This window comes from Siniperca chuatsi, linkage group LG16 (assembly GCF_020085105.1).
Source record: "Siniperca chuatsi isolate FFG_IHB_CAS linkage group LG16, ASM2008510v1, whole genome shotgun sequence".
NCBI classification, from domain to species: Eukaryota; Metazoa; Chordata; class Actinopteri; order Centrarchiformes; family Sinipercidae; genus Siniperca; species Siniperca chuatsi.
The window spans coordinates 4,975,001-4,988,388 of NC_058057.1; the positions used below are offsets into that span (position 1 = coordinate 4,975,001).

Consider the following 13,388-nt stretch of genomic DNA (forward strand, 5'->3'; position numbering starts at 1 on the left):
TCAGACACTGAGTGAGGAGAGTGGAGTGAGGTTTTATCCTGAGTGAGGGCAGGAGTGTAATTAGGAGCAGGTCTGGGTGATTATACGCTGGTGAGGACATGACAGGCTGTAACAACAATCAGCTACTGGTCATACCAAACCAAGTCAGGCTGTAGCAGCAAAACACCTGAGTGTACTGAAATGAGAAGTGTTTTTATTGCTTATGAATTCAACTTTTCATTTGTAAGAGGAAGAATGTGTTATTTCTACTTTCAAAAGACAGCTGAAGGAATGATTATAGGAATACAGTTTATAACAAACATGTTTAATCAGTGCTATGGTAGAAAGTTAAGGACTCCACTGTAGAATCACCTTGTTTTTAGCGTGAACGTTGGCTCCAGCCTTCACCAGCAGTTTAACAGACTGGCTGAAGCCGTGCCAGGACACCTCATGGAGGGCTGTGTTGCCATCCTGATAGGACAAAAAACAAAAAGCCAAATCGCAACACAAATCTTAGAGATACTTCCATTTATGAAGATTATCTTACTTCATAACTCTAGATTTTAGGGAACCCATGAAGAATGACATTGATATATTGATGTCATTCAATCAGTACAACAACAGAGTCACATCATACTCACCACTCTGCTGCTCTGTTTCTGTTTCTTACAGAAATACTAGTTTCATTAACTATTTTATTCCAGTCATTTCTACTTTGCCATTTTCTGCTAGCTGTTTAGCTTCTGTTAAAGAAACTCAACAGTTCTTGCAGTCTAACATAAAGGCAAACCAGGAAAGGGAGAGAATATGTTTGAGCATCAACAGTAAATTAAAACAGATCAGAAAACCGGGAGGCATTTTAATAAAGAAGATTAAAATATACTTATTACACATGGGAAATTAGGAATAAAGGCATGTCTCTAATATAAGCATGTTTTAAATAAAGGCCTGGTTCTTTATAGGTAAAGTAGTTATGGGGAAAAAGGCTTTATTAAATCATACATGGTATTACTGGCTGGATTATTTTTGTACACCCACTGGTAAACCATTAAGTACCTATCAAAATACACTATTAAAACACTATATTTTAGCATAGCATATTTAGCGTAAAGAATATTCACATAAAATACAAGAAAAACCAGGTAAAATTTCATGGTTATAATACCTGTAAGTTAAGCTTTGTTGCTACCTGTGAACAAGTCATTCCTCTGTCATTCACTGTGATTCTAAACAAACTACTGCTACTTTTCTACTTTTCATGGGGGAATGAGGCTAAGCAGATTACAGGCACACTGGTTTCTCTATGATTATCAGGTGCATAAATTCAGTCATTATGATGGCTTGGAAATTCCCTCCGATTGACTGTAATAGCGGTGCCATTAGCCTCTGTGTGTGTGTTTCTGTCTTTTGATCTGCACCTTGTCCTGTCTGTCCAGTGCACAACCCTCCTGGAAGAGAGCATTGATGACATCACTGTTTCCCACGATGGCAGCCCGGTGTAATGCCGTCTGCTCCCCCTGCCAACAGTCACACAAATGCACAACACTAACGATATGTGACAAGAAACACAGCATCAGGACAAGAAAACCAGCATCCATTCATAGAAAAAACAATTCCATCATGTGAAAATCTTGGAGCCCCAATTTGATTTTATTATATTGTTTACTTAATAGTGTTCTTCCTGGTTTATTTTCATGCCATGAAGATTCATCTAAATTTACAATTAAAGGAATAGTTAAACATTTTGTGAAATACACTTATTTGCTTGCTCGCTCTTTCTGAGAGTGAGATGAGAAGATGGAAATCAGTAGTCAGGTTTCCATCCAAATTTAGTGCAAATTTAAACAAAGTTTCCATCTAGGTGATAGGTCTGTTTGCATTGCACTTAGTTGCATTTTGCTTTTATCAATACATCAACTTTTCCACCTAAACCCAGTGTAAAAATGTTTTCTTGCCATATTTCTACTTTCTGACTATTTCCAGCATTTCCACTCCTGTTTTTTTTATCCACAAATTGAAAACGTGCATAAGAACAGATGGACATACTTCATCTCATGTCTGTATGTGAAGTACAGAACTGCAGTCAGGACATAGTTAGCCTAGCTTAGCATAAAGACTGGAAACACCTACCAACAACACTAAAGCTAATTAATTAACATGTTTTTAAAGTGGTATTTATTATGCTTTTCCTTATTTTCTGTCATATACTGTATATAATGTTACAATATTGGATTTTCATATAAAATGTGGCCAAAGTTTCACATAATGAGGTAAACGTATGTAAAAATAATTCCCTGTGAGCAAAAATCTTAGGCTTCAGACTGCTCTGAATACTAGGTTTCCAACGTTTTTTCTACTTTCGAGCCTAGTTGACATCAACTTGGTTATGCTTGCTCATGATCTGCTCCAGGCACAGTACACCCAAGTATAGGGACGCGCCCCTCCACCTGCTCAGTCTGTCTAAGTTACACTTGTGACATTCATGAGTCATAGTCATAGCTCCAATTACTGGCAACAGGAAGCAAGACACATGTAACAAACGATCTATATGAAATTTACGTTGCGTGGTCTACACTTGATATACGGCAACATCATAGCGGAGTTTGTTGAGGGAAGGAATGATGGGGGGACAGATTTCCGCTGGCTCAGTAGGAGTAGGTTTGGCTAACCTCCTTCATTCTCCCTGATCCTCCAGACTCCTTCCCAGCCCTCTTCCACTGTCTTCTCCCCTCCTCCTCCTCCTCCCTCCTCAGTCTGCACTTCCTGCTCCCTTCAGTCCTGGAGGATGAACTGCAGCCTGTTGCACAGCTCATGGACCATAGAGAGTGAATTTGGCAACTCCAGAGATCTGGGTTATCACTATCTGTGGGAAAGGGGGACTTGCATCCTGAGGGCAAACCCACAAGTGGGCAGTCCAAAGAGTCCCATTCAAGGCCACTGGAGGTCATTAGACTACAGTTGTCTTTGTGTTAAAAATAAATAAAAGTCTAATGTTCTGGGTCTAAAATATCATTCCAATAACCCAGATTTAAAAGTAAAAAGATAAGCAATCCACTGGTAACCACCAATCAGGACTGCAGTTTAAGAGCTGGAAGTGGATGAAAAGTTGAAACATGGCCAACGCAACTGATAGATGGATGAATCTACTCACGTCATCTTGGATGTCCAGGTCACAGCCAGCTTTGAGCAGGATACGCACAACCTCAATGTGGCTTTTGTAGGCAGCCAAGTGTAGGGGGCTTCTGCCATACTGTGGACACAAAACACACACAACCAGTGAACAAACTACCAGAGTGCAACTCAAGTAAAGAAACCCACCACTGCTGTCCCACGCACAGAATCACAGTCCAGTGAGTCAGATATTGCTGCAGTGTAAGTAACAGTGGTCATAGCTGGTGGCACGACTGAAGACAATCTGCTACAGAGAAAGATCAATCTCAGTAATGAGTCAACCCAAAACAAACAAATCCTTAATATATGGTTTAAGAGAATTGTGCACAACTGTTCATGTTATTCTTGCAGATCGTTTCAGTTCTATTTGCCCATGATGGAGAGAGTTCTGCTTCCATCCCAATAACAATTAGAATTTCATTGGTGATACTTACATAACTGAAAAATTTCATTAAAGGTTTTTTAACAGCGATACGTATTTTCTACCCAAAAAATAGCTTCTATAAAAACTGTTGACAACTAGGTCTGTAGATTATCCAGAGCAACAGGATATAGAGAGGATCTACACTGTATTGGGATGCAGAAATCTGACTGATTAATCGTTTCAATTGTTTTCCAAGCATAAATGCCAAACATTCCCTGAGTCCAGCTTCTCCAATGTTAAGGATTTGCTGTTTTTCTCTGTTTTATATAATTATAAACTGAATATCTTTGGATTTTGGACTGTTGGACAAGACATCTGAAGACGTCAGCTTGGGCTCTGGGAAATTATAATGGGGATTTTTCACAATTTTCTGACGTTTTATAGTGAAAGCAATTAATGGATTAATCAAGAAAATAATAACAATAATGCAGATTATTCGATAATGAAAATAATACTGCAGCCCCTAACCTTTATACCCAAAATGCCCTCAAACACTGGACCAGGATCAATCCCTCTGAATGACTACTCATCGTATCCAACAATATATATACTTCAAAATATAGAAGCATGCAACAAAAAAGCTTCTAGAAGATATTTCCCCCACAGTTATGTTGACAATATCAGTTATGCCTTTTCAAATTTAATAATATATAAAAATCTTAAATGAGTTAAAGCTGGGGTAGGTAACGTTGGAGAAACGAGCAAGAGAGAGCTAGATTTTAAATGGTAAATGGACTATACTTATATAGCGCCTTTCTAGTCTTTCTGACTACTCAAAGTGCTTCAATTTTAAAAGTATCCAACTGAAAAAATCCCACCCCTAAAACACATTTTCATGTGCAATGAGTGCACGGACAGAGAGTGCGCAGGTAGGTAGGTAGACAAGCAGGTAGGTCAACAAATCATTTCATTTGGGCTGAATGAAATGATTGGATGGGCTTATTACAGGCCTGCGACAGCCACAGATACCAGATTTTTAAATTTTTTTATAGAGCATTTGATTTATTGATTGCTGTTGGGATGTGAAGGGAATTTCAACAAATATAACAAAAAATGCTTCTGAAATACATTACCTACGCTATCCTTAAAGACGGATAGATGAACAAATTTAAGTGATAACTATCCATCAAGTTACTACATAGTGTTTTTTCTGTAAATCAAACAGATGTTTAATAATTTCTGGTTTTCTATGACAGATAACACTGGGGTCAACTAAAAAAAAGTTTATACCGGAAAGTTTATACTGTATATTTGGAATCAGCTTAATTTGTCACCTCTTTGTTTTCTTCATTGTGGCTCTTTCATACTCACCAAAAATTATTTTACTTTATAGCCCAGCTAATATGAGTAACGTTCTTTTTATAATTGGTTTAGATGTGGTTAGTGTGTATTTTAGGAAAAATGGCCAAGATCTTACTGTGAATGGCTTTAGCAGCCCTCGCAGGGTTTGGAAACAATGACCACCCCCTGCTAACATCATAAAAAATAAAAACAAAAGATTAACCTACAGTTGTATGCAAAAGTTTAGGAACCCTTGACAATTTCCATGATTTTCATTTATAAATATTTGGGTGTTTGGATCAGCAATTTCATTTTGATCTATCAAATAACTGAAGGACACAGTAATATTTCAGTAGTGAAATGAGATTTATTGGATTAACAGAAAATGTGCAATATGCATCAAAACGAAATTAGACAGGTGCATAAATTTGGGCACCCTTGTCATTTTGTTGATTTGAATACCTGTAACTACTTAGCACTGATTAATTGGAACACACAATTGGTTTGGTGAGCTCATTAAGCCTTGAACTTCATAGACAGGTGCATCCAATCATGAGAAAAGGTATTTAAGGTGGCCAATTGAAAGTTGTTGTTCTCTTTGACTCTCCTCTGAAGAGTGGCAACATGGGGGCCTCAAAACAACTCTCAAATGACCTGAAAAAAAAGATTGTTCTACATTATGGTTTAGGGGGAGGCTACAAAAAGTTATCGCAGAAATATAAGCTGTCAGTGTCCACTGTGAGGAACATAGTGAGGAAATGGAGGACCACAGGCACAGTTCTTGTTAAGGCCAGAAGTGGCAGGCCACATAAAATATTGGAGAGGCAAAGGCGAAGGATGGTGAGAACGGTCAAAAACAGCCCACAGACCACCTCCAAAGACCTACAACATCAACTTGCTGCAGATGGTGTCACTGTGCATCGTTCAACAATTCAGCGCACTTTGCACAAGGAGAAGCTGTATGGGAGAGTGATGCGAAAGAAGCCTTTTCTGCACACACGCCACAAACGGAGTCGCTTGAGGTAAGCAAACACACATTTGGACAAGCCAGCTTCATTTTGGAATAAGGTGCTGTGGACTGATGAAACAAAGATTGAGTTATTTGGTCATAACAAGGGGCGTTATGCATGGCGGCAAAAGAACACAACGTTCCAAGAAAAACAATTGCTACCCACAGTAAAATTTGGTGGAGGTTCCATCATGCTGTGGGGTTGTGTGGCCAGTGCCGGTACTGGGAATCTGGTTAAAGTTGAGGGTCGCATGGATTCCACTCAATATCAGCAGATTCTTGAGAATAATGTTGAGGAATCAGTCACAAAGTTCAAGTTACGCCGGGGCTGGATATTTCAACAAGACAACGACCCAAAACACTGCTCAAAATCTACTCTGGCCTTTATGCAGAGGAACAAGTGGAATGGCCATCCCAGTCCCCAGACCTGAATATCACTGAACATCTGTGGGGTGATTTGAAGCGGGCTGTCCATGCTCGGCAACCATCAAACCTAACTGAACTGGAGATGCTTTGTAAGGAGGAATGGTCCAAAATACATTCATCCAGAATCCAGACACTCATTACAGGCTATAGGAAGCGTCTAGAGGCTATTATTTCTGCTTAAGGAGGCTCTACTAAATATTGATGTGATTTTTCTGTTGGGGTGCCCAAATTTATGCACCTGTCTAATTTCGTTTTGATGCATATTGCACATTTTCTGTTAATCCAATAAATCTCATTTCACTACTGAAATATTACTGTGTCCTTCAGTTATTTGATAGATCAAAATGAAATTGCTGATCCAAACACCCAAATATTTATAAATGAAAATCATGGAAATTGTCAGGGGTTCCTAAACTAAACTGTACATGGAAAAATGGCAACTGCCATATATCTCATGAGTGTGACTACTGTTTAGTGCATACTGTTATATACAAGCTAAATCTAACACAATATGAGTTTTGTCAGTATCTGTGTGGCTTACCATCTTGGCTCAACAATTACCTGGGGGAAGCTCTGCCTGGATTAATAAAACCAAAACTATTTGTGTAGATAGATACCGCTAGAATTAAGTAATGAAATGTATTTTTTTTTTTTACTTGTGTAAACTGACACTAACGTCCTGTGGTATTGGAAAACGTACCAGTTGGAATGCAGCAATGCTCCATACTTAACCATGGAGGGTGAGATGCCATAAGAAATGTCAACAGAGGGAAATTCTCTTCTGGCTTTTGGATTACAGTAGAACAGGATATAATAATATTCGCTGGGAGGATTAGGTTAAAAGCTCTCAACACATCCTGACATCCTGAACATTACATCCAACACAATGAACTGCATTAAGAAGGACAGAGCAGCATGTAGGTAACCATTCAAATTTCAAACGCAAGATCCTGGTGATCTCTGTTAATTTGTAATTATACTGAGTAAAAACAGTTCAATTACAGATCAAGAGTGTATTCCCACACAACAGCACAAGCAGCATTACACCCCAGGTATTATCTCTGTGCTAGGAGGTTCGTGCTTTGTTTGGGTGTGGCTCTGCTCTGCATTTATGTTGTCCTCAGATTGAGTTACACTGGGCCTTGCTTGGAGGGAAGCCACCAGCTGAGCTCAGGTAAACAGCAGGCCTCAGGCTAGCAGGAAGCCTCTGTTGTCTCCAGACTGAGTGTCTGTTTGTGGCTCTGTGGGCTGGTTTTTCAGAGGCTCAGTATGTTGGGTTCGCATCTTAATGCTCTGTTGGCTTGTGGTGTGGAAATTATCCAAACTCAATTCTTATAGATATTAACTATTTAATTAATTAATTAAATGCTGCCATTGCTAATGGAGAAGCCAGTCAGAGATGCAAACTCAGAACTCTTCAACATTGCAACTGAGAACAAAACATCACACCATAGTAACCAAATTCATCCAAATTTGACCCCAAATCCTAAGGTTAGCTGAAATACAGTGATCTACAAAGAATAACCTTTAACTTCAACCCCAGTTAGCAGTACATTTAACAGAATTTTAAAATCAGTTCAGACTAAATTAGAGTAAACTCTGTTTTCAGTTTGTCTTTTTATCAAAGAACCAGATATTTTTAAGGTGTTCATCTTTTGTACTGATGATTCAAACAGGAGTGTTTCATGTCCATCCAAGCCTTGGAAGTCCTCCAACTGCTGGTCACCTAACATTGTCTGTGCAGAAAATAAGCAGGACTTTTATTTCCAGAAACCTGGATGCCAGAAAAAACTCCTTCCACTCCTCAACTGTTTGAAGTCTGTGTTAGTGGAGAGTAACAGATTAGCACCCCTAGAGACAGCAGATATGGCTTTGGAATTGGAAAGAGTTAAAGGGTAAGGTCACATTTTTTTCAAGTCTATCTTAAAACAATACTGACTGTATTACTGATGTCTGTATGTACATCGGATGAGTTATTGGTTGCTGTTATCATTCCTCCTGTCCATACTGGCTGCAAAGGGATCCCTTCCTAAAGTGATTTCAACGTAAGTGAGAGAACAAAAAAAAGCACCTCAAACTGTGCAAATGTACATTCTAGAGTTTTGGCTGAAGCTTACATAAGGCCTCAGCAGTCTGAGCTAGACAATTAAAGTGGGTATTGTAATTGCAAGAGCAAATGGACTGCATGATTGTATAACATACACATGACTCTCTGATATAACATATAACTCTTTTGTGTACCAGGCACATAACTGTTTGCCATCAATACTTGATCTGTGTATGATTGTTTGGACTGTGTGATGAGAACAATACATTGATAATGATGAGATGGAACTACAAAACATGCTATTGTTATGTCCAGACTTCAGGGACACTCTTCTCCCCAGGCTGAGGGGCCTGACCCTGAAGACTAGAAAAATAACTGATGCTCCTTTTCCCCTGTAATCATTCATTCATGTATGTTTTGCTGCTGAGTCACAACTAAATTCTCAGCTCACTGGCTTATCCTTCACGAATGACCGTTCTCAGTTCACTAATTAGCGAGTTGAACTGAACGTTCAGCCGTGTTTCAACTTCAGTAAGTAGGACTACGCAGTCAGAGCTCTGGTCAAGCACTGAACGATTCGGTGAACTAATCTTTATGATGAACGATTCTAATGATTCTAGTACACTGAAAAGAACTGCTTTGCCCATCTCTACAGTCCAGCCCTGAGTGACATCATCAGTGATGTCACTGGGTTAGACCAAGTATGGGGGTTGGGGTAAATTTGGTTAATAAAGTTATTTATGTTGATTGTATGGTTGCAATGTATGTTATATGGTATGCTATGTGATAGTGTTTCTACTTTTGAGTTTAGTAAGAATTAATAACTTTATCACTTACGTGTTTTCAGGAGAGGTATTGGATTTACCTGCAGGAATGGTACAGCCCAAATTGACTCCTGCTGATGGAAGGGTCTATGGGAGACTCAGGCAGCCAAAATGGAAGGATTGGAGGAAGGGTAGGAGGAGACTTCGGCTGGCAGTAGGATTGAATGTTGTTGTTGTTTTTTGGTGGATTAGCATTAACTGTACTCTGACTGTAACATCATGTCAACTAGCTCAGATGGAGATAATGGAAATGAAATGGTATCTAAGTCTACGAGGCTGAAGAGGGATTTGAAAGAAAGAGATAATCGACTAGCAAGACCGAGAAGTTGGTCGGAAGATAGTAGTAATGAAGAACCAGTCAGGATGGTCAGCAGACACTTATGGATCAAGCACAAGAAAACGAGTGGAAAGTAATAATCAAACCTGGAGCAATGGCAAAGTTGTAGTCGGTAATAGTTCAGTTTGAGAAAACTCTCCTTAAATCAGTGCAAATGGGCTACATGAACTAGATCGTGAAGGAACACATTTCCAAACCAATCAGGTGTTATGCATGCCAAAGAATGGGGCACACTGCACAGCAATGTAAAGGAAAGCTAAGGTGTGCGAGATGTGGAGGCCAACATGAGAATGGAAAATGTGATTCCTTGATATAAGTGATGTAAAAGCAGACCAGATACATGCATTGCTGACAGCAACTGAAGTTGGAGAAAATGATTTTAATTATGGTACTTCACATACTACAGTGGAATGCGAGAAGCCTCATAGCCAATGGCCAAAAATTCAAAAAGTGTATATATATGAATTAGAAGTAGTTATAGATGTAGTATGTGTGCAAGAAACTTGGTTAACCTAATTTAGATTTTATGCTCCCAGGGTTCAGCTCTATAAGACATAACAGAGCTAAAAACCAAATTGGTGGAGGGTGTGCTAATTTTCTATAGATGGGTTGGCCATAGTTGAAATATGCAGCCCAAGGAAAGAAGGAAATATTAAGGTAATCAATTTATATAATCCATGTAGAAACCTAATTGTTGTCATCAAGGAAATGGCAGGGATGATATATAGAAAGGAAATATGGTGTGGATATTTAATGCACACTTATGGGGTAGCAATCAAACAGACAGTAATGGGAATATAGTGGAAAAAAATGTTGGATGAAAGTACAAGAGTAGATGTGAAAAGGGGTACGGTATCGTGTTTGGTTCTTACATTGGTGAATGCATGCGAATGGTATGTCAAGAGTGATTCTACCATAGGGAAGTGATCATTTCCCAGTTCTCCCTATAGTAAATGCAAACATGTGTATACAAGAAGGGAGTACATTTACCAGATGGTGCTTTGCTAAGGCTGACTGGGAAAAATTTAGGATATGCTGTGAGAAGTCAGCACACTTGGTAACAATAGAAGGAAGCATAGAGGAATGCACAAATCAACTTACGGAACATATTCTAATTTCTGAAAATTTGAGTATACCAAAAAGAACAACACAGGGTAGGAAGAAACTGGTGCCTTGGTGGAATGAGGAATGCAGCAGAGCTGTTAAAGAACAAAACAAGGCAGAGCCTTGAGGAAAAACATGACACAAGAGAATCTTATAGAGTACCAAAGGAAAAGGGCAGTGGCTCGTGGTATAGTAAAATGCACAAAAAAGAAGACATGGAGAGAATTCTGTTACACCATTGGCAGAGGAGTAAAGTTAGGGGAATTCTGAGGCATGTTTAAGCAAATGAGTGGGAAAAGGAGGTCAGTTAAAATTCCAGCATTGGTCGATGGGGAGAGACTGGCAGTGTCAGACAAAGAAGGCAGATGGGGTTAGGTAGGGCATTTGCTGCAGTACATAGTGGTGAGCACCTTGATGATACTCAAAGACAGTGCACTCAGAGAGAATGAAAATGTGAGGGATGATAGGATAATATGTCATCTCTGGATGTGGACTTTACAATATCAGAACTCAAAATAGCCTTGCAAGATACTGGATATACAGCCCCAGGACAAGACCAGTTATGTTATGCCATGTTCCAGCAGCTACCAGTGGAAACATTTAAACTAGTACTGAGACTTTTTGATAAAATCTGGAGGGATGGAGTTATGACGAGTTGTTGGAAAAGGGCAGTAATATTACCATTCATTGGACTGATCCTGCTAATCCCGGTAGCGCTGATGTCTCACATAGGCTATCACATGTACTGGAACAGAGAGGGCTATTGAGTAATTTTCTGAATGGATTTTGAAAAGGACTATCCACAATAGGTGCTCTAGTTAGAGTAAGTATTGAGGTGGAAAAGACACTGTACATGAAAGAGTTGATGGCAATAGTATATTTTGACATTGAAAAGGCATATGATTCTATGTGGAGGGAAGGGCTGCTTATCAAATTAAGTAAAACGGGTATTGGAGGGAGAATGTATAATTGGATAATAAACTTTTTAACAGACAGGAAATTCAGAGTCAAAGTTGGGGCAGATGTATCTAAAGATTTTGAAATAGAAAATCCCCCACTCCCCTGGGGAGTGCCCCATTCTTTGGCATGCATAACACCTGATTGGTTTGGAAATGTATTCCTTCACGATCTAGTTCATGTAGCCCATTTGCACTGATTTAAGGAGAGTTTTCTCAAACTGAACTATTACCGACTACAACTTTGCCATTGCTCCAGGGATACGAGCCTTCATCCTTTCCCCCGTAAGTGACAACATTCTGAGTATGTTTTCCTGCTGTTGTTTGCTGACTGCCTGTATCAACACTCGTTTGTTGTTAAAAACCCTAGTGTTTTTGATTATACCGATCTCTTCCTCATTTGCTCTGGTAAGTTTAATCGGGTGATAGTACCCACCATCCTGATTTGATTATTACTTTCCACTCGTTTTCTTGTGCTTGATCCATAAGTGTCTGCTGACCATCCTGACTGGTTCTTCATTACTACTATCTTCCGACCAACTTCTCGGTCTTGCTAGTCGATTATCTCTTTCTTTCAAATCCCTCTTCAGCCTCGTAGACTTAGATACCATTTCATTTCCATTATCTCCATCTGAGCTAGTTGACATGATGTTACAGTCAGAGTACAGTTAATGCTAATCCACCAAAAAACAACAACAACATTCAATCCTACTGCCAGCCAAAGTCTCCTCCTACCCTTCCTCCAATCCTTCCATTTTGGCTGCCTGAGTCTCCCATAGACCCTTCCATCAGCAGGAGTCAATTTGGGCTGTACCATTCCTGCAGGTAAATCCAATACCTCTCCTGAAAACACGTAAGTGATAAAGTTATTAATTCTTACTAAACTCAAAAGTAGAAACACTATCACATAGCATACCATATAACATACATTGCAACCATACAATCAACATAAATAACTTTATTAACCAAATTTACCCCAACCCCCATACTTGGTCTAACCCAGTGACATCACTGATGATGTCACTCAGGGCTGGACTGTAGCATTTTATGGTCAACCGATGTAGAGGGTGTCTGAATTTAAGTACCTGGGTCTATGGCTAGATAGCAAATATACATGGAATGTACAGAACAACACTTGGAAACAAAATGCAAAAAAGTCATAAATCTACTACGAGCTGTGGCCAAATGTGACTGGGAGGCAGATAAACAAGCATTAAGTTACATTTATAGGGCAATTATGAGGTGAACAGTAGATTATGGTTGTATAGTATATGGAACAGCAGCAAAGACATTATTGCAAAAAGTGGATAGACTACAGTATAAAACATTACATTTATGTATAGGAGCTATTAAGTCAACCCCCATTAATGCTGTGCTAATAGAAGCGGCGAAGTGGGGAAGAAAACCCTGCAAAGAAGAAGCTACAGGATTGTTGGGAATATTCCAAGTTCTAGGAGTGTGGGTTTGGGTGGACAAGGGAAGAAAGAGCAAGGACATATGGAATGGAGGCCTTAGCGTTCACCAGGTCCTACTCCACATGAGCATTCTGCAAAAGAAAAGAGAATGGTGCATGAATTAAGAGGGAGTTAAAACAAATATGTATCTGACGAATAGTTATCACAATTATCTCAGAATCTACAGATGGTTCTAAGAACAAACAGGAGTGTGTTTTAGCTGCTGTATATGTCCTTGAGTTTAAAATATCTATCTCCAAAAGACTGTCCGACCAGTTATCTGTATATACAGAAACAGCAGAAATAGTGGCAGCCATTATTGGGTTACAGTGAAGAGGTCAGACCTGATGGGGTAGTGGTATGCACAGGATGAATA

At 39.3% G+C, this 13,388-nt stretch overlaps 1 protein-coding gene across 12 annotated transcripts in view; it reads right to left on the bottom strand.

The window, feature by feature from the left end:
- Positions 1 to 13,388, bottom strand: part of ankrd6b (ankyrin repeat domain 6b) — a 98,192-nt gene that overhangs the window by 39,410 nt on the left and 45,394 nt on the right. For 9 of the 12 annotated variants that reach the window (XR_006374962.1, XM_044169630.1, XM_044169625.1 and 6 more), the window contains exons 3-6: positions 8,230 to 8,319; positions 3,131 to 3,229; positions 1,398 to 1,496; positions 352 to 450 (exon numbers count right to left, since the gene is read on the bottom strand). Coding sequence is in view for 11 of the 12 variants with exons in the window: in XM_044169630.1 (XP_044025565.1) it covers positions 352 to 450; positions 1,398 to 1,496; positions 3,131 to 3,229; positions 8,230 to 8,319 (387 nt within the window). In the remaining variant the exon portion in view is untranslated. Of the gene's footprint in view, positions 1 to 351; positions 451 to 1,397; positions 1,497 to 3,130; positions 3,230 to 4,991; positions 5,107 to 8,229; positions 8,320 to 13,388 lie in introns of those variants that run through there. The other 3 variants (XM_044169631.1, XM_044169627.1, XM_044169628.1) reach the window with 2 other exon arrangements.